We start from the raw sequence: 27569 nt of genomic DNA on the forward strand, positions 1-27569 counted from the left end.
TAACTTAAGAGACCTCGCGTGGCTGCAGTCCACCTGTGCCTCAGCCTGGTCCTGTCACATATGTTTAAGAATAGCTGATTTATTTGTTTTCCTCTCCTGTTCTGTTCCAAAAAAAATTATGAAGAACATTTGTGGCTGGGAGGAAGTAGAAAATGGCCCTTTGGGAGGTGCAAGAAACCCACAGAAACCCTGACTCATCAAATTCACTTTCAGTTTGTTTGGCTGCCTGTCTTCTCCAGTCCCTCCTTTTTTTTTTTTTTTCCCCTCAGCAAACTTCCTCTGATCATCACTTGCAGGCTTCTTGCTTTACCCATTCAACCCATTCACCTTCTTTCCCCTTTCTCTGCAAGGCTCTCAGTTGCTTTGGTTTTTTGTTTTTTTTTTTCTTACCCAGTTTCCTACTCCCCATCCATGTCCCCTCTCTTGCCACCTCCTGCAAACACTGTAACCCGCAAGAAAAGAACACAGGCCAAAACCAGAAGGAGACAGGGCAAAGAGAAAGCCTTACAGAGCAAAACAAAAATGAGAACACCTTCTCACACGAAACTTTTAAAGAAAGAGACCCGTCTTTTCCATTTTATATTCCTCTAGGAAAACAAACAAACAAAAATTTCCATTTTTTCTATTAAAGCATTTCACTGAAATGCTAATAAAATGAAACTTATATGTACACCTGTACACTTTCTTCTTTTTCTTACCCTACCTATTTTCTTTCCCTTTTTTCTGACCTTGTGCAGAAATACATAAACCACCATCTCATTTTCACCAGAGGTCATTGTGGCTGTAATACGTAGCAGCATCTCAAACTTGTATTATAGTTGGCAAAATGCTGCCACAACTGAATGATTAAAAAAATCCCAGGAAGCACATGGCACCTTTTGTGGCTCATCCACTGCTCAGAGCAGAAACCTTCTCCTCCCTCCGAGCAGCCAGCTCTGGAAGACTGGGAGAAACACAGAGCTTTAAAACAACATCAACAATTAGCTTTGAAAGGAACGTGAGAAACGTCGCAAAGAAAAGTAACCGGCATGGGCTTATCTGCACTCAGCGGAATATTATTTTAATATGGAAACAAGGACTACCAAACTGAAATATTACTGCTAAATACGCAACCCACCAGCAAAGGGATGCTGTGTTTTAGGTACCGATGCCCTCAGAATTAGGCTTGCAGGAGCAAGCCCCCAGGCACAGCCGGCCCCCCAGCCAGCAGTTGGCACTGTTGCTCCACGGGAAAAGCGACGAGCAGCACCCGCCAGGGATGCAGGCGCAGCAGCACCCGCCAGGGATGCAGGCGCAGCAGCACCCGCCAGGGATGCAGGCGCAGCAGCACCCGCCAGGGATGCAGGCGCAGCAGCACCCGCCAGGGATGCAGGCGCAGCAGCACCCGCCAGGGATGCAGGCGCAGCATGCAGAGTGCAAGACCATAGACAGGTCTCCCAAGCATCACCTGCAAACACAGCCGTGACACACACTGCCTGCAAGGTTGCATACTCACGCTAAATACACACTCTGTGCAGACATGTCACAAGAAAGGAGTGGCTTGTCAGACCACACCTGGAATACTGTGTTCAATTCTGGCTCCCACTATGCAAAAAAAATGTGGCCAGGCTGGAGAGGGTCCAGAGAGGGGCCACAAAGAAGATCAGGGGACTGGGAAGCCTGGCACATGAGGAAAGGCTGAGAGAACTGGGTCTGTTCAGCCTTGAGAAGAGAAGGGTTGGGGGACAGCTTATCACCATGTTCAAGTATTTAAAGGGTGACTACAAAGAAGGTAGAGACTCCCTTTTTACAGGGAGTCACATGGAAAAGATGAGGGGTAATGGGGACAAGTTACTTCTGGGTAGATTCTGATTGGACAGAACAGGAAAATTTTTCAAAATGAGGAAGATTCAGATGGACAGGGTGCTGGGCCATCTTGTCTAGACTGTGTTTTTGCCAAGAAGGTTGGACCAGATGATCCCCAAGGTCCCTTCCAACCTGGCATTCTGTGATTCTATGAAGATTTCCATCATGCATACAAGTACCACCCACACTTAGACCCTACAAGTGCAAATCTTATGTGTCCAGTGAGACTGGTGGAAAACAGTTATGTGCTGCAAAAGAGTTGGGAAATTCAAATTGATTTACAGTGTGTCACAAAGTAGCAAATGGCAAAATCCTTCACAAAAGCAACAAGATACTTCAAAACTCACTCCAAGAGTATCTAGAAAATGGAATCTCCTCTCCTTAGGGGTTTGCTGTTTTCAGCGCAGCCCAAAGTAGCGATAGTTGGTGTAAATGAGCAAGGCAAGGCGAGAAGAGGGGCTATCACAATGGAAAAGCAGCCCTGCAGAACTTACTGATACAAAAAAAAAAAAAAAAAAAGGGCGTTTGCTAACTTTTCCCATCACAGAGCCCTTTAGTACCTCACAATCCTTGGAAAAGTCACAGGACAGCAAAAGGTAAAACAAAATCCTTTGACTTTACAATCTTTTTTTTTTTTTTTTCCTTCAGAAATTGAGGAGGTTTAAACAACTTACACTTGTACAGCAGGAGCAGGGAGAGTCTCACTGGGGGAAAAAACGCTACCCCCCACCCACAGTGCTCTTCATGGATTTTCGTACATGTCCTGGCAAAAATCTTAAGGAAGAATGGGTAAGAATTAAGTAAGAACAAGCTAAATTTTTTAAAAATCGAAAGATAATTAATTAGAAACATCTGAGAGGTGAGAAGGAAGGAAAAAACCCAAAAACCACAAACAAACCACGTTCCATTGTGAATCCATGGACAAGGAGACTGCATCAGTGTATCGTGTAGGGAATTTTATCCATTTTCAAGCATAAGGAGCATGAAAGCTTGTCTGAAGGAATGGTACGTGTCTGAGCTCTGCCTGTGCTCCCTGGTTGACACCAGAGTTATTTCATCACTCAGGGCTGTTCTGTGATCAAGGTAATGACTGGCCTTGAGCCCACACAAGCCAGAAAAGCAGAGAAAAGTCTGGGCTAAATAAATTAGGTGGTTAAGGGTGAGAGATTCTTACTCAAGGTTTTTCTGATGGTCACTGGTTTGAGGAGGGTAAAAAGACATCATGCTAGAAGGAAAAAGAATTACTGAGAAATAGCAAAGAAATTAATTCTGGGGTTCAGAAAAGAAAACTGGACAAGGAGTTAGAGCAGAAGTTTCCCTGTGCATTAAAAAACCCCCAAGAATAGGGACAGCTTTGTCTAATAACGTGCAACAAGAAAAACATGGTAACAGCAGCAGCAAAATCCTACCCTGCTGTGATTGCAGCAGCAGCAATTCCAGAGAACATCAGGGGGGCATGTATACATTGCATTTGATTTAATAGCTTGAAAAATAAGTAATTAGTTCCTTTACATTGAGAAAATGATACATTTCTTAGACTGGGGAGAAAGAAGAGGCAGTTTAGCAATACATTACCATGTCTGCCGGTTGCAATGATCCTCATCAGGGAGTGCTATCTCTTTTGAAGATACATCTGAGTTTCTCTATTGCTTATTGACACCAAAGATCATTTTGCCAAAGAGTTGTCTTTCTGCGAGAACATTCCCTCAGAGCAAACCTACCACCAACTGCATATTTACGAAGGAATATCTTTGTAAATTCTAAAAGAAAATAGAATGATATTAGTGATCCTCTTTTAATCTTCCCTCAATATTTATTCACTGTGTTGTCTTACATTGCTACCTGTAGTTGCATACATTCACTTTAGTCACAGCAGTATATAAGCATGTGGATAAGGGGGTACAGTGTTGTCTCTTTTAGCTTTACCCCATGCTAAGGCCCCAACTATCAATGCACAAGATCGAGAAATCAGCAACAAATTTCTGCATCTGTGTCCTACAGCGGGGTCTCACTGAACTGCCTAAGTCATGAATGTCTTACATATTCTGTGTATTCACATACAAAATTCACATTACAAAGTTTAAACAACTTCTGATTATGATCTGAGATCTTCATGTGCAGAGACAGTGGCCATATAAAACCCATCAGCCAAGTCAGGAAGACAGCATCGGTTTTGCACCAGTTATGCTCATTTTGGATTTGGAAGCCACACTACAGTCACAGGGATTGCCACGCAGAGACTGAGCTGAACTTTGTGTCCAATAATTAAAGCTGGGATCTTCTTTCACAAGAGAAATATAACACAAGACACGTTTAATTTCCCTGCTGCCTTTGCCCATCACTTTCAAGGAAACTGCAGCAACAGTAGAAAAACTCGATGCCTCTAGTTACATGGAAACCTGTATCTTAAAATACCACCACTAGATATCCCTTAGCTCCAGCCAGCCAAGCAGAGGTGCTTCTGTAGCCATCACAACTTCTTCCAGTCACCCAGTGCAACACCAGCAGACAGGGCAGAGCAGCACAGGCATATGTGTGCAGGCAGCAGGAGCAAGGACTCTCCATGGACTCTACCTACAGCCTCACAGTTTCTAGACCATGTTAGCTGCACATATGATTTATGTGCTACAGCCACACCCCGTGTTTGCCAAGCAGAGACATACCTTAAGCATTAGCAGTTGGCTGAGAAGAATGGGTCTATTCAGGCCTGGTCACAGACTGCCTTTGCCTTCCTGGCTGCCCAGGGAAAGCCACCAAGATGGATCTGCAACAATCCTGATCCCAGCAGGTCTGGAAATTTCCTCTGATACTCTAATTAAGAAGCTGAGGTTCAGCTGGTGTAAGGCAAAGCAGCTGTCAAGGGAGTGATGCCAGTCTATGCTCTCTGTGAATGGCCCTTACCTTTCAGGAGAGAAAATCTTACATTCCCCACATCCTGCCTGTGACATGAGGTTAGATAAAATATGTTTAGGAGGCATGATCTGGCCTGTGGCCCGGCTGTCTGACCACAGTAACCGCACTCTTTCCTTATAAACAGGACACTGTTCCTTCTGGGTATCTGATTTGCCAATTCAGCTTTATTCAGCTCACTAGAATGATTTTAATTTTTTTAAATGAATTTTCCAAAATCAAAGCAATGGCTGTGGACCACTGTTTGAAAGCACTGCTTTTCCTGCAGCTTTGGTGAAACATGGAAAAATTGGCTGTTGTGTGGCCACTTGAAGCAGGTTGTTTAGGTACTTGAAAAGGTTCTCTAGGAAACTTGCCTGTTTGAGACCTGTGTTCCTCTTCTGAGACTGACACTCACACTTTATGTCATAGCTCACAAGAATGACATCATCACCATCACTTCAGGCATTTCAGGCTGGAATAGAAGGAGCAGTTGAGAGCCAAGGTAAATTCTGCTCTAGTAGAGAATAGTGTAAAATGACCCCAGGGAGGATTTTCTTTCTGGTCTCTAGTTAAATCAACCACCATTAACTTCCTCTCTATTAATTTTCCCCCCTCTTTAACATAAGTGCAATATTCTCTCTACCAACAGAGAGTATTGTGAATAACTCACCATGTTAATTCCCTGGACACAATTACAAACATTCCATTAATAAACACCAGAAGATCGCCTGCTGTCTTGCTGTGCTCAGGTATTTCACTGTTGACTCTGGTACGCACCCGTGGTTGCTCACAATAACCTGAAAGAGGTTGCAGAATTACTGCTGTTCCTGCTCCTGCCAGATGGCAGATCACAAGCACATACTAAGAAAGCACAAGCTCTTTGTAATAAACCTTCTCATATTTCTTTCACAGTATCCAAGCATTGCTACTCATTAAATACTATCTGCCAGGACACCCTTAGGTGCTTTAAAACTATACTGGTATGGTAAGAGTGGAGTTTTCTGTCTTCCAGGCAAGTCCCTGCTCAGCCAGAAAGGCCTATAAATCACCTTCCAAGGTGTGAGTTGACTTTCTGGTCTTCTGTGTTCTCTTAGAAATACAAACATTCTACCTTAAAGCAGGCAAAGCATATATAAAGTATACACAATGGAGCCTTTGGGGAGTTACGACAAGAAGTAATAGTCTTTAAATCACAGGAAGAAAGATTCAGCTGAAACGTGAGGGCCTGTTTTACAGCAGTAGGGATGATGAAGCAGTGAGTGGAGCACCTGGGGGTGGTGGGGGACCTCGAACCCTGAACGTCCTTGAGGACAGTTCATGAAAGCTATCCCAACACACATTTACCTGCAGTTGATTCTCCTTCCCCAGCACCATCACCTGTGGTACCACAGCTTCACAGAGGGAGCAGTCTTGCCCCTCTAATTTAAAATGCAATATATTCCTTCTGGGGACTGTGACAATAGCAGTTGCAGAAGATGCAGGAAGCTTTCCCTTTCAGACCTCAGCTAGGGTTATTTCACAAGGACAACTTTCTGATCAAAAAGGGAGCAGAACTAACCCATTTCTCTGCCAACTCCACCCTCCATAAGTAGATGCCAGTCTTTCTTTGGACTTTGTCCCTGAGTTAGGTAACCAGAAGGCATCAGATAAGAAACTGGACACATCAAAATAGTCAAACAAAACCTGAAGGACTTTGATAATAAACACACATGGAGTGAAGACACTTTCACATGGATTCCTTACTTCAGCATGTAGGAAGACCTACAGCAGGAATTTCGTTTAGGAGAACAAAATACCATATTGAGATCTTTACAGCAATCTCTAACTACTCTCTCTGGGGCTTTTTGTCCCACACACAGACTACAAGCTCACAGAGGTGTCATCTTTTGGGCACCATACAAACATGGGAAAAGTGCAGAAATGCCCTGGAGGGTAACGTAATACAAACAGAGATAAGGGAAGAAGAACACCAGTGAACAAATGCAAATGCACTCTGATGACCAGAAAAATCCTGGCTTGCTTCCTAGAAAAGCTGTGGTAGCACCTGAACCAAAGAGGCCTCCTGGAGCAGAGGACAACTTAGTGTTAGCCAAAATACATTGGCTAAATAAATCAAATAAGAACTTCATCAACATGACAAAGCAAAAGATATCCAGAGAAGTACAATTAAAAGATTCAGTTTAAAAGCAATGTACTCACGCCACCATAAAATGCCACTTAAACAAACTAAACTTAAAACAGTTTTGCTGGTTTAGCTTATTAGTTAATTTATTCATCAGTGTTGTGCCAGCACAGCAAGGCCCGCTCAGAGCATGGGAACCAACCCAGCTACATCCCCCTCATCAAAATATCCTGGCAAAGGTCGGATGGGAGATGCAGCGGTGCTGGTGGAAACGGGCTCTGCTGCCATAGCCTGTGCTGTGTGGAGGTGGCACAGCTTCACTGGCTGAATGGGTCCCCAGCACAGTGGGGGTGATGGTGGGGCTGCTGCCCCATGTCAAAAATGTTCCTTCAGTGGACTTAAACTCACTCCTAAATCAGTCTGTAACCACAGCCTCCTCTGCATTCACTCCTAAACTGAATACAGTTGGTATCAGATCCATCCTTCCTCTCCCTCTCTCAATCACAACCATGAACGCACAGACGTACTAAACATATATGCAATTCAGTGTTTGTTCAGTATTTCTTGGGTTTCACTTTCCAGCAGACATTCTCCCTGGCTGCTAGGTCTTCTTCAGGTCCAAATACAGACTTTCACTCCAGTCAGTTCAGAAAGGGTAGAGTTTTTGCTTTTTCTCCAGCTAAGTAAATGAACTGAATTTTCACGCTGCCAAACCCAGCTATATTTGTAATTGTAGCACTAACACACAAGGGAAATGGACAGTCAGCTGGTCTTTCAGCTCTTGGTGTCAGAGAGTAACTCTGCTTGGACCAATGAAAGGAATTAATTTTTCTTTTAACAGTTCTCTCTCCTACCAATTTGATGCCCAGGCTGCTATCACTACTCAAGAATGCAAATCTGAGCAAGCCACCAAAACAAGTGTTAAAAACCTCCCTGGGAATAAAAGTGCTGTTTGTACAAACTCTCACATCCTTCTCCCACCTTCCAATCAAAGGCTGTTCTAGCAGCTGGTAGGATGGGGCTCTCCTGGTGAAGTGGGAGCGGAAACACGATGGCTTATTGTTACGCACTGTCTTCAGGGTTTTGCTGAGTTAGGAAGGGACAGGATACCAAGCACAGTCCCAGGCACTCTGCCAAACTGGGGCCCAAAGAGTAAGCAGAAAGTCATGTGCAGGATGCAAAAGTGCCTTTAAAAAAAAAAAAAAAAAAAGGCACCAGATGGTCAATTAAATGATCCAGGACAGGGCAATGTGAATGAATGTTTCAAGTTCTGCTTTAACACCTTATTAAACATGTAAGGATTTGTGTCTTAGGAGCAGGCTGTGTTCTGGGAGAGCCATGTCAGCCTGAGATTTCTGCAGATAATCCATCTCCTCCAGAGTCACCAGTGAAGCCACTACCTCAACACCCTAGTATCCCTCTCCTTTCAGCACTACACTTAGGCATAATCACCCCAATAATTTTTTTCCTGAATAAATTCACTTCCAATACCATTAAACAGTAAATTACCACAAGCAGGTTTTGTTTGTTTGCTTTTTAACTGCAGCCTCATATAACACAGTGTGCAAACCCTAACGAAGGACGTTTGTACGCCAGTGCGGGTCGATACCATAGTTTAACAGAGAGCAGCTTTGTAAAGGGAGAACAAGGATACTGCAGTGTGCTTTAGGGCTTTTACTTCCTAGGGCCAGTGCCGGATCTCTGTTCCGCGTTAATGAACGGCTGCTGTTCATTCACCCGTCGAGGTGGTCCAATGGAACAGGCCACTATGGGACAATTCAGAGGGGACACACTGCATGCAAAGTCCCTCCGCTTATCTGACTGCTTTGTGTGAACAATGCTGGCAAAATCATCCACGCATATCGCAAAACTCAGGAAGTCACACAGCATCATTTAGGTTTCATGCTTTTTTGGTTCAGAGACAGAGTGGGCAAGAGAAGGGCTCTGCTTCTCAGAGAAAAAAGGTCTATTACTGCCAAGAGGTGGCTGTTACAAAAGTTTTGTACCTTTAGCAGGGATTCCAGAAGAGCTTTTGGGCTATCATGAGGTTTTTCTCATCTGATAGAAGACACAAGAAATGACCTTCCCATACAAACTAACATTCCAGTGATTTTCATTCGGCCTCAGCATTCTCTTAGCTGCTTAATAGAAATACATTTCTAAAATTTGAACACTGAAATGAAATTCCAGTTGTCAGAAATTTTCATGTTCCCATCCTTGCATTTCTCTGCAGAGAAGCACGCATTTGTTCTTTAAGAGCTCACAAGCTAAAATCTTGGAGCTGCTGTAAGGGACCACAGAGTGATATAATAGGAAGGAGCCTGGGTACAGTGAGACACAGCTGAGACAGCCTGGGGATCACTCAGCAAAACCAGGTCCAGAAGACCTGGTACCAGAGAAACCTGTTCCTCTTCACCCTTCTGGAAAGGAACCAAAGTTTATCAAGCTTTGTCCAGCATGGTTTTCTACAAGTTTAAACACCATATTACACACTTTTTTGAGGAGGTGTGAAAATGGTGCACTAAATGCAGTCTGCTCTTAAATGATTTACCTAAGCTAAAATAACTCAAAAGTCAATTATTAAAAAAAAAAAAAAAAAAAATCCGCTCTCATGCTGAAATAAGAGTCCAGGCACTTGCACTAGTTTGCTGGAAACCTGCTTGAACACATGGTTTAAATAAAAGGGTACAGCTCTTTTTCACACTAGCCTGGAGAGACTGCCTTGCCTAGGAAAGGTGATGGGGACAAGGGGTTGAAGGCCAGCGCAAGGAAAACCTGGCCATGTGACTGCAGATTATAATCTGTGCTTTCCTTTTCTTCCCTGCTAGCTGTCCGTTCTGTCTGGGAACCTGGCTGCCTCCCTAAGCACACGTGAAGAGCGAGCCCTGCTCCCAGCCCGTCTTCTGTGTGCTGCAGCTTCACTGGCCTCATGACAGCCTCAATCAACCTCCTGTTATCTTTCTTCTCTCTCCTTTGAAAAAGCAAATAAAAACTCCAAGCCTCCTCAAAGGCAGTTACCAAGCAGAAACACCAAACAGAAACATTGTCCTGAACTAGATTATTTATAGGCTCAGGAGAAAGAAATGCAAACCCATACCCAGTGATTGCTCTGTCGTTTTAGTTTCTATTTTCTTACCTTTTTATTTTGGCACGAGAAATAGCTAGCACGTGACAGTAAGGTCAGGCTATCTCTGTTTACAGCAGCATCTAAGAAGCGTTATTCTAGTAATATGATACCATGTACAAACCACACTATATAAAAAGCAAAAGAGGCACAGGGCGCAGGATACAAAGCGCTCCAGACACAGAGGTATCCATACTAGCTTTAAATGATGATACCCCAGCTACAGGTCCTGCCCATAAAGCAGGATGTTAGCCCACCCTAAACTCAGCACTGCCGTGGTGAAACAACTGGGGACAGCTGACAGAGGTAACCCCACCACAGCAGCTGCCGAGCTCGTGCAGCCCGGGTCTCTTCGCAGCGCTGGTCCCTCCCGCTGTGTTGTGGGGGGCTCGCACACCTGATAGATAATGTGAACAGCACTATGCAGTGCTGCTGACATCAGCCACAGGGTAGGGGGAGAGTGAGTAGGATGTCATTACTCAAAAGTCTGGGAGGTGACCGCTTCCCCTGCCCTCTGCCCAGTGTTCCTGCAAGTGCAACAAAAAAAACCAACCACCAGCTGCTTTATTTTTTGTGGGTGTCTGTACAAGATTTCCCATCCTAGGAGTGTCCCTTTCTCCTCTTTTCTGTTTGGTTTGAATCCTCAGACTATTGACTTTCACCTGATTTCAAAGAAGCAGCAAAAAAATCCGTGTATGTTTGTTAAATGTATCAGAGCCTCCCCAGAAGGTTCATAAACCTTTCACTAAGCTGGCCAGAGCTTCGGCTTTCTACCAAAGTGCCTGAGAACAACTTGTCTGCTTTCCCATTTCATTAGGAGGCTCTTACACAGCTCTAGCACTGGTATTGCAGCAAGGACCTTTTGAAGCTGCTGCTTGGCATGTGTTTTCTGTTTATTTTCTAATAAAAAAGAATCATATGCACTAAGTTTTCTAAAAAGCAACTGTACCAGCACTCAGCCGCAGAGGAAAAAAAACCTGTAAAAGCCCCTGATGCTTTCCGTTAGCATTAAATTCAGACAGCTTTGTTTACAAATGGGACTGACCTCTTATTTAATTAAGTTTTTTAAGGAATAAAATCTGGGAAAGTTTATTAGTCCACAGTGACGAATACATTCTCAGAGCAACAAACAGGCCTATTTTACTTACATCTAGACATTTCAGAAGTGGTTGAGAAGATGTTTTCCAGTTTTCAGTTAGTGGAGGGCTGATCATGGTTTATACACTGGATCCTGTTCCCATTAAGATTAAGAACTAAATCCCCACCAATATCACTAGGAAGAAGAGCAAAAAGGAGAGCTCAAAACTATGTTCTCCTATCAAAAATCTCAGCTTTTTTTTTGCAAACGTGGCCAGCTTAGACTTTCCCTGGCCCCGCTAATCACATTTCCATAGCATCACCAGAGGAACAAAGTGCAAGACTTTACCAAAACCCCTCAGAAAATCCCAATTTGTCTTTTTTTTTTTTTTTTTTTTTTGATTCAAGTTTCGAATTATATTTGCACAAAAGACCATAAGATGTTGCATAGAGGTACAACCAGATAACAGCTGTCTTCATCACATCCCATCTGCATTCCTAGAAGTGATGGGAAGCACTGTACGGCAACTTTTTCCCAGGAGAAACACTTGAGTTGCTGCAAGTTCCCAGCCCCAGGGAAGGTCTGGCTGGTGAGAAGCAGTATGAGCCCCTGCAGCCACGGGGATTACAGCTCTGGAGGAGAACATGAAGGAGAAAGTTTAATTCCTTGTTGCGACAGATTTCAGCAAAGGCTTGAACTTCTATATTGCACCCAGGAGCTCTCCTCTCGTGATTAAGTTAATCACTGTTTATGTTTTATTTTTTATTTTTTTTCTCACTTTCTAAATCTTTAAACATTGGTCAATAGGGGACCAGCCCCAGTCAGCAAGCTCAGAGAGGCAGGGGCTTCAGGTCTACACCCAGGTCCACTGGTGCTGTTCCTTGAAGCTAGTTACCCCTTCACCTCCCTCCCCCCCAGACAGGGTTTTATCTCCTGAAATCTCCCCTCCTCAGGTTTCTTCCCACCCTTATTTATAAAACTCTCCTTTTGCTTTGATGAAGAATGAAAACCAGACGTGCCAATTCTGGCTTTTTCACAAGGAAATCTTCCATCACCATTTCCTGCCAACCCCAACTGTTGCCTTACTAACTCGAATGTATTTTAAGGGTACAGACTGCCTCAACAGTAGTGGAAATTTAGGTAGGAATTGTGGAGCAAGAGCACAACATGCAACAAAACAAGGATCTAGATAAGGAGAAAATTGGGACTATCAATATTTGTACAAACGTATTTCTATAGTATATATGATGGTTTCTGCAGAGCAGAAGGTGTTTCCAAAAATTAAATTGTCCTGGAGGGAACAACGAAGGAAGAAAGTGAACAAAGGAGAAGACAAAATTAAGAGATTTCTAAAAGAAAAGGACCTTTAAAAATACAATGATGGGGCAGACTATAGTGAATTTAAATACTAGCCTGCAATAAACTCCGTGTAACAGGATCCCTGTAACAGCCCAGCACTGAGGGAGGTTTCAGCTCCACTTTCCAGGCATATCTCTTTGACCTTGTCTCTGTCACATAAACGAACTGAAATGAACATATGTTTTTAGGTTTGTTTCTAAAATAACCAGACTGAAGCAGAAATACTGCACTGCCCACACCAGTCTCCTCCCGCCTTCCTCAGGGGAAAGAGCAGAGAAAAACCATGCATGTTAGTCACATCAGATGAAGTGCTACAGCAATGAAGATTTATACAAAACAGAACCGAAAAAAAGGTCTGTTGGGTCCCAGCTGCAGGCAAACAATGAGCTGTGAGACCAGGCGGTGAGGGTGTGCCAAGGCTCACTCACCCCCAGCCCTGCTGGGCTCCCCGAGGCACGCATCAGCCCTGCAAATCATGCGAGAGATCACCAGGCATGTTGCAGGGATGTGTCCACCTTCTGCAACGTGCAGAGCTGAGGACGGGCACCGAGAGCGTCCTGTAAATGGACTGGGCAGGATGAGCAAGGTGCTGCTGCCCCAGCCTTTGTGGTCCTTTCACAGACAGAGGTAGACCACGTCCAAGGGACTCTAGGTACCATGAGATGGTTTTGCCCTTCAGAGGATGCTATAGCAGCCTGAGAGGTGCCCAGACAGGCTCCTTTCTAAACAGCAAGGATCCTGGAGTTTCAATCACAGTAACAACTGAAAAGAAATTTAGAAGAGAGATGCATGGATCTGGCAAGGAACAAGCATAAGAAGGGAATGAAGAGTGGATTAAATCAAATACTCCTCAGAGAGAGAGGCAACAGTTAAACGCACACGTCTAATTTTGACTGATTCCAACAAAAGTAATTTCTGTCAAAATGTGAATGAAAATGTCACAACAAAGTTACCTGGTCTAAAAACCTGTTCCTTACCTTATCTATTTCACACTGAATGGACACTGTAACCTCAGGGGTACTTATTTTATTTTCAAGTTTATATCCTAAGGGATAGTTTTGCACCTTATAAAGATGAAGAGAGCACAGGGCTCTGACAGCCTCCAACCTTTTGTTCCCACTCTGTCTCTTGGCCCATGACACAAGAAACTCAATGCCCAGCATCAATGATTCCCTGTAGTTCCTCTGCATATTTCTCATATTGCTGCAAGTACATTATTACCTATGAAAGTCAACAGTGACTGCATCTATACCCATTTGTCTCCTTTCTACCCTGTACACTGAGCCCTGCAGAACCTTTTCCTTTCACAGAGCTGCTTGTTCCTTGAAAATCCAGGCTGAATGCTTTCCATAGGAAAAAAAAAAAAAAAAGGACATTTTACACCCATGTCTATGATAAGCAGAACAACAGGCCTGAAATGGCAGCTTGGTTTTCCATGAAAGCTAATTTGCATGAAATTCAGATGTATGGACTATCCAATAATTGTTATTAGGCTCACAAAAGGATTTTCTCATTTTTTAGTTTGGAGACCTGATAGTTTTCAGAAGGGTCTGTCTGAAAGAGACATCATCAAATTAGTAGGAGAACCCAAATCCTTCTGTCTAAAATGTCACTTACTGAGGCTACAAGTAAGATTTAAAATACTTTTGTAGATTAAGGAAGCTAGGAAAAATTCTTTTCCACTTTGAAGCATTTTATTTGTTGTCTACCCACAACAGTATTGTGCATAACTAGTGAATTTCCATCACAGTATAGGGTCAGCATCAGCAGAGTATATGTAGCTTTTTTAATTATTAAAAATGTCAGGATCTAGCACTTCAAAGGTGCTTTGACAACAATGCAAAAAATTGACTTTGCAAAATTTTAGAAAGCTCAAGATGGCAATGAATCTTTAATTGGTTTTAAAACATTTAATAAATGTTTAATGGTAAAATCCTAACCTAGGGCCACCATTAATCCCTTATGTCTACAAGAGGTATCAAGTAACCTATGGAAGTGGGAAGAGAACATTTTGTTTCCCACCCATTACTGTTAACTAAACTAATTACAGAAGATTTAATAAATCATCTCAGAAAAAGAAGTTACTGCAAGATCCCCTTTCTTGTTATGACAGGCAGCCATATGACTTATTCTGGGTTCTAGTCCCAGCTCTACCCCAACTGTTTTTCCAGTCTTACGCAAACAAGGAATTATTCGTCTGTCTCCGTTTCCTAATCCCAAATTGAATCACTACCATTTGATTTGCAGAGATGCTACAAAACACCTTGGAGAGAGGACGTTTAGCATCATGCTGCCTAATTGCACAAGATGACACAAGGCATGGAAAAATGGTAGGGTAGAAGAATGGACCTTTCATAAAAGGCAGCTATTTGGGCATAAGCTTGAATAAACCTGCCAATGAAGTTCAAATGGGCAAGGTGGTATGCAATAGGCTGGTAGAGCTTGACAGAATATGATAAGCATGTTTCACAATACATCAGATTTCCCAATCTGCCAATATACACGTGAACACCAAAAATTCAGTGGCAGTGTGGGAAAAGTGGATGATGAAAAAAATAAAGATTTTCTTTCTGCTGCAAAGCAGACAGAAAGAATGGCCATTACAAACTGAGAGGGTACTGAGAGAAAAAACCACCTTGTGGTCAGCATGCAGCACCTTGGTACCAAACATGGAATGAAGAGTTGAATGCAGCTATTAAGTCCCACCAGCCCTGATAAAACCTCTGTTCATTAAGCTTCACACCCTTTGGCAGAGCCCCTCCAGCCCCCCCAGCTCTGCCCTCCTCCTCAGCTGCTGAGATGGTCCCCTTCCAGCACGACAGCTCCAGGAGAAGGACTAACCCATGCAAAGAGGAGCTTATCCGGCCTCTTAAAGCACTCTGGCACACTTTAAAAAGCATGCAGGCAGGTAAAATGCATCAGTGGAATGCTTTAAAGCCTACTCTTCTAAATTCCCTGTTCCTGTGTGCAGAGAGCATTGCCCACTAGCAGGTGGCACCAGCAAAACCCACAATACCTTCTGTTTTTAAAGTATCCGCAGGAAATACCTGCAAGCAAAGAAACCATCAGGCTGTTAGGCTTTACCTGCGGGGCTCTCTTTACAAGATAATAGTTTCCTCCTCCTGAAGCTGGCTCTGGCCCAAGTGAGATGTATTTCAAAGGAAGAGCCTCCCTGGCAGGGACTTGAAGCTGGAAGCTCTGTGATTAACAGGGACTGGCCACTTTGGGACCCTCATCTCTAAGCCTCTGTTGCTTTCACCCTTTTGAATAGTAAAAGATAAGGGAAACGCACGCAAGTGCCTGTTCTCTGCTATTTTATTTCGAGATCATTTGCCAGGTGGTGTGCTGTGGAAAAATGTTGTGTGTTTTGCATGCTGTCCTGACTGCAAGAAGGTGCCAGGGCAGCTCTGCAGCAATTAGTCAGATGAGTCTGCTTGTTGCTGGAGGCGAGGAAAGAAACAACATGTCAGTGAGACTCTTAAAGCAGGTAACACAGAAAACAGCTGTTTATCCAACACAAGGAAGTAAAATGATCATTCATGAGAGATGAACTAAGACGACCTCCTGTACAGCCCTGAGGTAGACCCAAGGGAGCCATGTGAGCTTATGTGTCAGGTAAACACGGGAGATGGCTGGAAGAGTGGTGGTGTACTTAGATAAGCTCCTGACCAAGCTTTGTATTAAAAGAAGATGAGAAACCTCATATTTTTGGAACATATTGAGATCTAGCGATGCATCCTACTCTGTCCCAAGAGCCTGGTTTGAAGTAAGGGACTTGCATAGGGGCATGGCCCTCTCAGTGAGTCACTCCCACTGAATCAAGAGTTAAAAAAAACCCCAAACCCCAAACTCCCTAAACACCTTAGTCTCATGACACTGCCAGTATCAATATCTTCCCACAGTACCTATCCCTCTTTTGTGTGAGGAAGACAGGTGACACAGAGAGAGAGACCACCGCTCCTCCGGCCCCGTTGCCTCTGTAAGCGAGAGGGTCTGGGAACACAGGACCACCTCTTTTTGGGCTGCCCCTTCTGCCACTGCTTACTCAGAGCTGGGCGCAATGCACGAGGTATTTTCCACGGGCCTCAGGTGGATGACATATTGAAAATTATCAGGGCGGGGCTTAGATTTGCAGGATGCCAAAGGAAAGGGCTTTATATTGAACAGGATCAAATAGCAGGCCAGACTAACTGAGGAGAGATATGAGGACACTTACTCAGGGCCAAAGGTTAATGCCTCCCCACATGACAAGGGTCAGTATCTGAGGAATCCAGAGGCCACCATGCAGCTACTGACCTTTGCTCAGGGATCTAAGAGGCAGTGCACCAGCTCCAGGGTCGTGCGTGTGCCATAGCAGAGACAGTCTGGAGCAGAAACTGAGATACTGTTGCTAGAAGAAAATGATAACATCAGTAAACAGACCCCAGGAAAAAATATGCTGGCTTCTGGCTTGATTTGTTTCAATATCTGCAACATCAAACTCGAGCATGAGGACAGTGACCAAAAGACAGCAGGCTCATGAGGCAGTGCCTGTGTAAATGACTCTGATAAAGGACTAGAGGATTATTTTTCCCCAGGATTAGAAGAATTACTTTTTCAGAGCATCTCTTTCCCTCTCTCAACACCTCCTGATCTTCCACAGGGTGTTCCAGCCTGTAAGTAGCACTCCCTGGAGCCTAACAGAGCAATTCAGCACCTGAAGTGGACCCCAGAGGGAAAAAGGGCACATTTAGGGGCTGTAGTACTAGTGCTGGTGGACCTCCCATTGTGCCATAGGAAACATGGTGGCGGTGTATGACCAGCCAGGCTATTTTGCCTCTCGTGTTTGTGAGATTCTGCTTCCTCTCCTCTCCCTTGGCTGTGGAGAGGGCAAGTGCTCCCACGTGGCCGTTGCCTCTGGTGCAGCATCCGCCACAGATGCATTTGGCTACTACAATCCAAACAAGAGGGGGTTTAAACTGCTGAGCGGGCACTCACTGTTTGCACAACCACCCTCCCTGGCAGAGCACCCTGCGGCACCCACAGCACCTGGCTCAAGGGCTGTGGCAGTGTGTGTTCAAGGTGACGCTGCGGCCCTGGGCTCTGTGTCTGCTCCCAGGTGGCATGGGGACAGGGACAGACTGGGATGGCCATCGCCTGGCTGGCCCATGGGGGAAGCCCCTGTGCCTCACCACGGCATGAGTGCTGCTCAGTGGCCGCTGGAAGCAGTGGGAGGATAATCTGGAGCAGCTGCTGGCATTCCTCCTGTACCCCAGGAGCGATTAAAGCCTAGCAGTGGCCTGACTTTTCCAGTGTTACTAGGAGCAATGGAACAGCGTCAAGGATACCTAGGAATTTCCCTTTTATTGCAGCTGTAGCCACAGAACATTTATACAAAGCAGAAGGGATAAGTGACCCAGCCATCAAGTATTTTCCTAATTCTCTCCGCAGGCACAAGTGGTAGGCACATTTTGTCCCTGTCCTCACGCTCTCCTTAAGGATCCAGCAGAAGTGTTGTACCCATGCTGGAAAATCAGAGACAGATGTGGTCTTTGGAGGTCAGGTACTGCTTTGTGGGTCTTGCAGTGAAGAGTTTCACTAAAAGTGTACATATATTATACTCCTATTACTACCAAACTCTAAGTCAGATACAATTTGAAAGCAAACTTGGGGCCTTCAGAGAAGGACTTATCAAGAATAAGTCTTTAGACAACATAAAAATTATTTAAATGAACAAGAGTATGTCTCTTAAGTGTTTCACTGTTTGTCAAGTAGTTTACATGCACCAATGGGAGCTAGGGAAAAAAGTGTTTGCATAGAAACTGCTACGAATGCCTATTATATCACACTTCCCAACAAAGCCCAGGCTGTTATCCCAGCTGTGAACAGCCTCACTGTGCAACAAATACAATCAAAGAAAAAAGACCACAAATGCTTCCGTGAGAGAAACCCCTTGGACACTAAGGGAGGGAATCACACAGGTGGTGTAAGGTACCACTCATCTCACTGGGCATCCCTGAGAACTTCACCGTGACATGCATGATGATAACTGGGATCTGTGAATAAAGGGTAAGAAGATGCTACATTTTTTTCCAGAGAAGTGTTCTCTAGTTCACTTTATACCATTTGTTCCCACACTGAAAAAAAGTAGCAAGAAGAAAAAAAAAAGATTGGTAGTCCCCGTACAAAACACTACACAGACCTTATTTCTTAGAGTTAAAAAGTGAAACTAGAAGTTTTTCTTGATATCTATGTTTATCATATTTAATGGTAAAAAAAGGAAAATAAATATTAGTCATGACACATGCTACCAAAATCTCTAAGCTAAATAGTTGAAAAAATAAATAGATATTCCACATGCACAATGGACACATGCTAGTTTAAGCGATTTATGAAAAGACTAGGCTGAAAATATGCAGACTTTAAGACCGTGTTTTAAGAAATTTTAACTAAAAACACATGCAGAGTATGCATTCTAGCAGATAATTACACATAGAGTAGAGCAGGGCTCATGCAGAATATAGGAACAATGTAGCAATGTGCACTTTTTATCTAATAGAGATATACGTGTATCATAAAAGTACTTCCTATTTTCAAAACAGCTAATTTTTAGGAACTACAGGTCACCCACCTCTAGAATCTCACTAATCTAATCTACTATGTGTAAACACACCCAGATTTAGAAGATCAGGAGAATACTATTTATAATATCTTCCCTTGTCCAAAACAACAGCTTGCTAAAAAAAAAAAAAAAAAAAAAAAAAAAAAAAAAAGGCAACCTACAAATCTCAGAGAAAACATGAACCCTAGAAGGTGACAAGGACAGTCCTCAATCGATGACTCCTTCTCATTCCCATCTTTTATCCTCCAAGAACTGGGGAGGCTATATTTAAAGGCCTCACACATTTTCTCCTGTTCCCAGGATACTCAGCAATTTGAGATAAAATGAGTAAAAGGGTGACCTCTTTACTTGAAAAGATTGCTGGAAAGTTTTGTTCAGGTAAGGAGGCCGTTAAGTACTTTCTTTACCTGAGATTTATGCAAGTTTTTAACAGCAAGAAACCTCAGATGTCTGATCTACTTTTTCTGAAAAACCTGTATCTAATTTTTCTTTATATTTTTAATCTATTTTGTCTGTGTGTGGATATAGCAGGGGGGAAAACACATTTAAATACAAGATACTGCTTTTCAAATCCCTACTCTTTACTTCTCTGAGATGACTAATGTAGCTATAAAACTGCACCATTGATCCAGAAATCGCAAACTTACCTTAGTTTCTTCTGAAGGTGTTTTTCTGTGCTTTACAAGCTTTGCTAGAGGCGGCGAACTTGCGTTGATAGGATGGCAATTCTCGTTACTTGCTAGTAAGGCCAGGCTGAAACCTCATTGTTTTTGTTTCCTAGAGAAATAACTGAGATCACATCTGCATTTTATAAAAGCTCCTGAATAGTTGGTGATCAACAACAACCAGCAGCCAAAGCTTTGCCTCTAGAAACTTGCATTGTTTTGCAGTTGGAGTTGCTAGATACTGTGTCCTCGTAAAAAGTCTGGTTAAGTCATTTAAGCTCTGAAACCGAGAACTGTACTACTCTGAACAGCTAGCAGAAATTGTTACAAACAACAATTATATGCAACAGGCTCCAGGCTGCATTATTCGGCTTCCTTTGTTCTTTAAAGGATACTCATCGTCAGCTCAAAATCCTCTAGTATTTCTAACTTCTATGAAATAAAGCTATTTCGAGTTAGTAACTCAGATGTAAATGGAAAAAAAATACACTTTCCTATCTGTTTTGGGGGGTTTAATAAAAATCTGCAAAGGCATTAAAACAGTAGGATAGGGAGCCAGAGCTGCTGTGGGAATTAAAGTCGCATGTGTAAAAAGTGTTCACACTATTTGCTGTTGGTTAAGGCACAGGGGTGGGGGGAAAGACTTGTAAAACCCTCTGCCTCTCTCCAATTTCTCTGAGAAGCACATTGGCTGATTTTTATAAGGACCAGTCTAGCAGTGAATCTAGAAGAGAGGTGACTTTTGCTTGTTACCCCACGGCTGTCTGTGACCCCAACCCCGCCGAGTGCTGGGGGCTCCGCCTGTAGCAGGCAGGGGTGCTGGGGCTGCCTGACTTACCTCGCCAGGTGACAGACCACTTTGCCCGACTGTTCCTAGAAGCAGGAGTTGTTCTCCTGCCCAAGTTCCCTTCTCTGTGAATTACGGCAAGTCCATCAATCTTTCTTTCCCAGTTGTCGTTGTGGGCTATCATGTATCAGGCTAGCGTACTCCTGCCAGAGAGGCTCCTTACACTTGCTCACTTGCCCAGGACAGGCGCTGCAGACACAAGTCGTGCTCTGCTTAGCTCGGGATCACATGCAGCTCAGGGCACACGTTGCTCTGATGCCAAAGCACATGAGCAAGCTGGATGTGCTCTGAGCCTGAAGCAAATGAGTGAGCTGTGCCATAACCCCCCCCCACCCCCCACCCCCCCAAGCTGCTGGATTGGGAGGAATTATGGAAAAATGGGTTCTGTGGGTGGACTTGGAGCATAGGAGCTCAGGGGTAGGAATCAGCCACTGGGCAGCAGTGCCTCTTCATACTAGTATGGAGCTGGAAATGGGGAGCTGTCTGAATGCCCTCTGTCACATCAGACTCTTCTGCACTCACCCCATTTCCATCTCTCTCCATACTTTTGCTCCTCTGTTGGAAATGCTGCAGAACAAGTGCTATAGCTAAGATGCGACAGTCTATTCCACATGCTGGCATCAACTTGTCCTCCTACAAACACACAGGAGTGTCCTTAGGCATGGTTGGCATGGAGAGAGGAGGTAGGAGCTTCTCCTGTAGCAAGAAATGGTACCAGTTACACGGGAACAGCAGGGAGGCACGGAGGAGGTCACTGGGTTCCCTTCCTCCACGTCACATGTAAACACCTGCATCTGCGGGTACCCACAGCTTGCAGTAACATGCAGACAGGGTCTACCAGGACAGGGCTGCCCACAGCAACTACAGCCAGGTTGTATTTTGCCCCAGCTTCCCCCCCTGAGATGAGAACCTGATCACCTTACAGCTATTTTTTTGCATTGTGTGTCCAGGTAAAGCACAGGCTGTTGGAAAAGCCTCAATAGCACTCACCCCGCCTCCCAAGGAGAATTTTACACCATGGCATGCTACCTTTGTCCTGCAGGACGTCCTAGCTATTAAGTAATTTTGGAGCAGGGATCAACTAGGCTCAGACTTAGTCATGAGCTGCTTGGCATGTTCCTACCAGTAAAAGTGGCAGTTTTTCCATCTTTACTGGAGACCCTTGCAGGTATCTAACCTGTAACACTAAAAGGGTCTCTTGGTAGGGTGCTGTCCAGGTAGGTCCCCAGCTTTAGCAGCCACTAACCCTTTCCCCAAATGCAAACTAGTGCATACCTACTGATTTCAAGAATCCTGCAAAGATAACTTATCATGATGGATCCATTAACCCCTCTTTGAATTGCATAACCTGCTGAACTATTACCATGCACAGAAAGCTAAGTAGGGTATTAGAGGAGACAAAATAATCTGCCAGGCAAAGGACATTGTTACGGCTGAGGAATAATGTTCTCTGAGGGCTTAATTTCAGGTTGATCTAGGAAGACATATAAGGCCATACACTTAAAAATTAAATGGGGAGAGCTCAGCATAGACATGGTTGCAGGACACAAAGTAGCTAGCTGGCTCAGGACAGGGTACAGCTCTGCAGAGCAATGTAAAGGCACAGACCTGAGTGTTTTATGAGGGTCAGAAAGGACAATAAGAGCAGTGGGTTGAATTTCATAAAGGGCATTGTCCCTGGTAGGAAATGCACACATTTTTTCCACAGCGGAGCAGAACCAGACTGTGAGGAACTTGAGCCCATTCACTGCAATTTGGGCCTCATGCTGAGGCAGAGGAACTATTCACCAGTCTCCTGTCTGGGATTTTCTTCATTCCTTCCTTGCCCTTCAGCAGTTGGTTTTCAACCTGTGGCCGGTAGGTAGCCTTTGGAAAGGAGAGGTGGAAGCTGTCCCCGGAGGACACAAAGTGTCCTTGGTAACCCTGAATTTGGGGTTTTGAGAAAGGGTTTTACAGCCCCGTGGGAGAAGTCCCAAGACCTGCCACCCCAAAGTGTGGGTAGCCCGTGCCCTGCTGCCAGGGGGAGGGTTGGGGGGGGTCAGGGTTGGACACTCCGGCGGGCAAGAGCTGGACCGCTCGCTGGCAGCTCCGGGCAGGGCGGCCCCGAGGCGGTTCCCTGGCAGCGGCCAGGACCCCCCCCAGCCCCCCGGGGTGCCGGACGCCCCCCGGCCCGCCTGCAGGTTCCCGTGAACCAGCCGCTGCCCTGCGAGCAGCTCCCGCCGGGGTCACCCCGCGGGGCCGGCGGCGGGGGGGTCCGCGGGGCCGGGGCTGGGCTGGGGAGGCCGCGGGGACCGGGACGGGGCGGTACGTGGGGGTCCGCGGGGGCCGAGGCGGGGCGGGGCGCGGGGGTCCGCGGAGCCGGGGCGGGGCGCGGGGCGGGGCGCGGCGGGGCGCGGTGCGGAGCCGCCAGGGGCACACGTGGCTCAGCCCCCCAAAAAGGCACTCCCCGCCGGCGGGAGCGGGCAGTTCGTACCTCGGCCCCTGCAGAGGCGCCGTCGGTCCGGTCGCTCTGTCGGTGGGTGCCGGTGCGCAGGGGCCGCGGTTGGCAGCGAAGCGGCGGCTCCCGCGGAGGCAGCCCCGGGCTTGGGGCGGCCCTACCTGGCGGCACTATGAACCTGACAGCCGAGAGCCACCGCGTCCCGCTGAGCGACGGGAACAGCATCCCGCTCTTGGGGCTGGGCACCTACGCCGACCCCCAGAAAGTAAGTCCGGGGGTGCCGGGACGCCCCGCTCCGCTGGCGGGGGCAGGTGGCCGCCGCCCTCGCTGCAGACCCCCCCCCAAGCCGGGGCTACCCGCCTGTTCCCTGCTCCCTTCCTCCCCTCCAGGCTACTTCTCTTTTTGCTCCTTTCCCCGTGCAAAGTTAAAGCCCGTGCTCTCCGGTGAGCAGCACGGGCAGTGCGCGGCGCGCAGAGGAGGAAAAGGTAGGAGGAAAAAAAGAGAAATAAAAAATTCCGCCCCGCTTGCGGTGTGCTGCTCGCCGCCCCTCACCTCCGCCCGGCTCCGCGCTGGTGGGCGCCCGGGAAGGGGCGCGGGCGGCCGGGGAGCGTCTCTGCCGCTGCCCTCGGGGCTGGGGGTCGGGGGGTGCAAGCCCCGGGGCCGGCGGAGCCCCCGGGAAGGGAGGTGGGACCCAGCGAGCGCCGGTTCCCCGGCAGGGCGGCCGGGAGCCCTCGGTCTCGGGCAGCCCGGTGCCGCCGGGTCCCCCGGGCCGGCCCCGCTGCCCCCCTGAGCCGGGCGCAGATAAGAGGAGGAATTTCGGACCGTCTTGCAGCTGGCCCAGACACTTTCCAAGGAATGTTCCTGAAACAAAGACACAAATTCCTGCATCGTGATTCCTGCGGCTCCCACAGCTGACTGCCAGCGGCCAAACCACTCTCAAGTATTCTGCATCCTTCGGTTTTGCGTGTCCCGGGCAGGCACCCCGTCTAACTGCCGCCAGCCCGGCTGCATCCAGGCTGGGGGAGCACACCTGATGCTTCTTCCCTCTGCGCACCCGGGAGCGCAAAGGCAACTCGCTGGCTGCTGCCTTTCGCTCTCCGAAACTGCCTGATCTGTCAGCAGTTCTTTTTCTGTTTGTTTGAAGAGTAGGAAAACAGAAATTTTGGCTAGAACCCTTCTTGTGTGATAGTATCAGAGTTAAGATGCAATATTGTGTGTGTGACTCCACACACCACAAGGTATTTAAAAATACCGTTTTAAAGAAAACTCTTAAAGCTATTTAACACCCTAATTGTACTATAGCATATTAATATCAGTGTCGAGGGAGATCATCAATAAACACTGATGCAGGCAGCGCATGAGTGATGCAGAAAGGGTGTAAGAAATCCCCAGGGCTGCAGATCTCCCTGGTTAACAGTGCTGGTTTACGTCGGGGAAATCGGTAGGAATCTGCAACTTCAGAAGCTGGGCACCATCTCCCACATCACTAGACTTTCTGGAGATATTTTCAGGCAGTGTATTCTTTGAATTACAATTAGCGAAACAAAATTAATCTCTCTAACAGGAGTTTTAATGTAGCAAAGAAGAATGTTGCATAATTCAGTGTCGAAGCCTCTCTTCCAGATCTTCGTATCATGCCCCCAACCCTTGAGTTGAAATATTACAGTAGTTTTAAGTTGAGAAAAATGAAGCTGCCAGCAGAAGGGGTGCTCCTGCCTCACTGCACTTCTTGCCTGGAGCCCAGATGAGCCATGGCTCGACCGCTGTGGCATTAGCCAGGCTCAGGCAGGGAGCCCAGAGTGGCACGTAACCTAACAGAGCTGAGAGGCAGATGGGATTCCCCTTTTGGAGGCAGCTTCTTGGCAATGCCTGCTAAGAGTTCATTCTGCAAAAATTCAGATGTCCCAAAATCAGCACAGCAACAGTCCTGCTCCTTCTCCCCCAGCTCTGCAAAATTCTACTGTCTCCTTTGCCCTCCTTCAGGTCAAGGTGGATGGTGAGCCTTCGCATGGAGCTCATTCAGCAAAAATGAATCATTTTTAGGTAGGGTTGGTTTTCAGCCGAATCAGTCCCAGATAGTGGCTTTTACATGTATGTCCTTTGTTTTCTGGTGACAGAAGAGGGGGGACACAACAGGATGATGCAGGCAGGGGATTGCTATAGCAACTTCAATTTAGAGCAATTGAAGCTGCTGTGTAACTACACCCTCAGTGGGGATGGGTGCATATACCCAACCACCCATTCTCCCTTCCCCCACGTTTGTAGGAGTTCGATTTTCTGAGCTGTCTTTCTCTTTCTACACGATAAACATGTTAGAAAGTTATTGGTGGGAGGAGGAGCTGAGAAGAGGTAGAGGAAGCAGCACTGATAAGGCACTTGCAAAAGTCTCATCTTCACACAAGAGCAGGTGAAACACAATATGTTTATCTGAAGGAGCTGAGCCAAAGCTTTATGCTGGGATTAGGACAGCGTATTTGAGTCAGGGAACTTGTCACAGAGGGCAGCTGGGGAAACGTGGTAGCAGGGTGCTGTGGGATTTGTTGCAGAACTGTTTGCAGCTACTGGTTGATGATGGGGCAGGATGTTTAAATAGGTCATGGCTTAAAGCTTGCCCATCTCAAAAAGGCTGCTTTACTGATAAGTGGACGGGGGCTTCTGTCAAACCCTTGCTGTGGCAATGAAGTACCACTTAGCTGGGACAAGCTGCTCTGCCGAGCGCTGACTTGTGCTCGGTGCAACTTCTACCGGGATGCCTGCCGAAGTTTCTGTCCTGTTCCTCCAGCCTAGAGAGCTGAAAGGCTTTGTGGCAACTTGAGATTGTTTCAAGGTTTATCTTAATGAGTGAGGCTATAAACTAGCGCTGACATGTTTCCCTTAAAATGCTTAGCTGTAGCCTTTTGTGGCTGAATTGCTTAAGAAGCAGCATCTGAGCCACCCATTCTCCAGCGGTGGGGGCAGGCAGCTGGTGGTAGCAACGGTGCCAGCTGTCCCCAGCATGCTATTTCTGCTCATGAGTCAGATCTCCGCGACTTCTATCATTTTGTGCTTTGATATAAAATACAGAGCCATTCATTTGTCAGATTATTCATCTTGCTCTTGGAGGCAGATTTTTCTTTTTTCCAAAGGTTATTCACCCTGGCACCTCCATGTCAGAGCAGCTTGCCCAAAACAAATCTGTTTTCTCAATCTCGTGCTATAGCCCAGTAGCTTGTAATGAGCCTGGAGTGTTCTTCCTGAAGTGCAGGAATGCACTCGCTGGTTAAGCAAACCAGGCAGATCTAGTTAGACATGGAGCAGGGAAATCTGCTTCTCTGACAGTTAGTTACAAGAGAACAGAGGCAGGAGGCCAGCTTTCATGATTTGGGCTTTGTCTGGATAAACTGCACAGCAGTGCCTGCAGAACTTAAATGTGTCAGCAGTTTGCCGTACTCATCTTAAATAACTTAATTGTTCTCCCAAAGACGACTTTGGGAGATAAGTCATGCTTCTCCAGTTGTGAAATACTGAACAAAAAATAAATCTGAAAGACTGAAATTTGGTCCCGTGTACAAGTTTACTGACTCAACGAAGTATATCACTCAACTGGAGCAGAGCTGGACCACTGTGGAAAAGGTCTCTTTGTTAATCAGATTCATTTTAATTAAACAGTCTTTCCTCCTAGGTGTAAGACAGCTTTTCTTCTGCTGGATACAGGTCAGGAAGACAAGAATTCAGCCAATTCTTTGAGTCTAAAAATGCTGGTAGTGTGATGTTGGGGGATTCTTTTTGCTTTACTCTCCTGGCACAGCAAGAAAGTGCAATGAATCCATTTGCTATCCACTCATCTGTTAGCAGAAAGAAGGGAGTCTTCACTGGGTCACAGTATTAGTGATAAATTTGTGTAGTTTATAAAAAAAAAGAAGCACTTAGGAATGTTTTTCCTGCTTCAATTAGTGTTTCCTATCCTTATTTTTAAGGGAAGGTAATAACTGTATAACCAAAAAGCTTAGTTTGTCTTTTTGGTGCAGATTTCAGTGCATTGAAGTTGGTTTTGCATTCTCCTTCACACAGGGAAGGAAATGTGTAAGTTGTATTAGAGTCTTACCTACATAAAATTAGGCTGCTTGTTCTAGCAAGGATGGACTCAAGTAAAACACTGAGAATCTCAGTCACTGACTCCTTCCCCTATTCTCTCTTCCCTTCCCCAAGTATCCCCTCTCCTAATGGGTCTGCAAGCGAACTACAGGAGGAGCAGTGAATCTGGACTATCAAGGCCCTCCAGATGGCTTTAAAATTTGAGGCTAATTCTGCCTCTCTCTAGCTCTGCGGATCCTTCTGGCAAAGCCCCGTGCGTGCAGGAGCGGCTCTGCCAAGGCTCCAGCAGATGTGCTGTGTCCAGCTTTCCCTCCCTGAGGGCCCCCGAGCCGTTGACCCAATTCTCCGGGGTATTAAATAGATGGGGAGGGGGAGGAGGGAGAGGGCAGCCCCACAGGGGAGGATGGAGGAGGACAGGCCCCTCGATGAGCCTGTGGTGTGGCCCCATGCTGCAACAGAGCCAGGTCAGCCCCCCGGGATCCCACCATCTCCCAGCATCAATGCTCAGTTCCCAGCAGAGCCCTT

The 27569-nt window shown here is 46.0% G+C and overlaps 1 protein-coding gene across 2 annotated transcripts in view; it reads left to right on the forward strand.

Moving 5' to 3' along the window:
- Nucleotides 1-23042: 23042 nt before the first annotated feature.
- AKR1D1 (aldo-keto reductase family 1 member D1) overlaps nt 23043-27569 on the forward strand; it is a 35237-nt gene continuing 30710 nt past the window's right edge. For both annotated transcript variants that reach the window (XM_074901264.1, XM_074901265.1), the window contains exon 1: nt 23043-23235. In XM_074901264.1, the coding sequence (XP_074757365.1) occupies nt 23143-23235 (93 nt within the window). In that variant the 5' untranslated portion in view covers nt 23043-23142. The remainder of the gene's footprint in view (nt 23236-27569) is intronic.

Source organism: Athene noctua, chromosome 3, assembly GCF_965140245.1.
Source record: "Athene noctua chromosome 3, bAthNoc1.hap1.1, whole genome shotgun sequence".
NCBI lineage: Eukaryota > Metazoa > Chordata > Aves > Strigiformes > Strigidae > Athene > Athene noctua.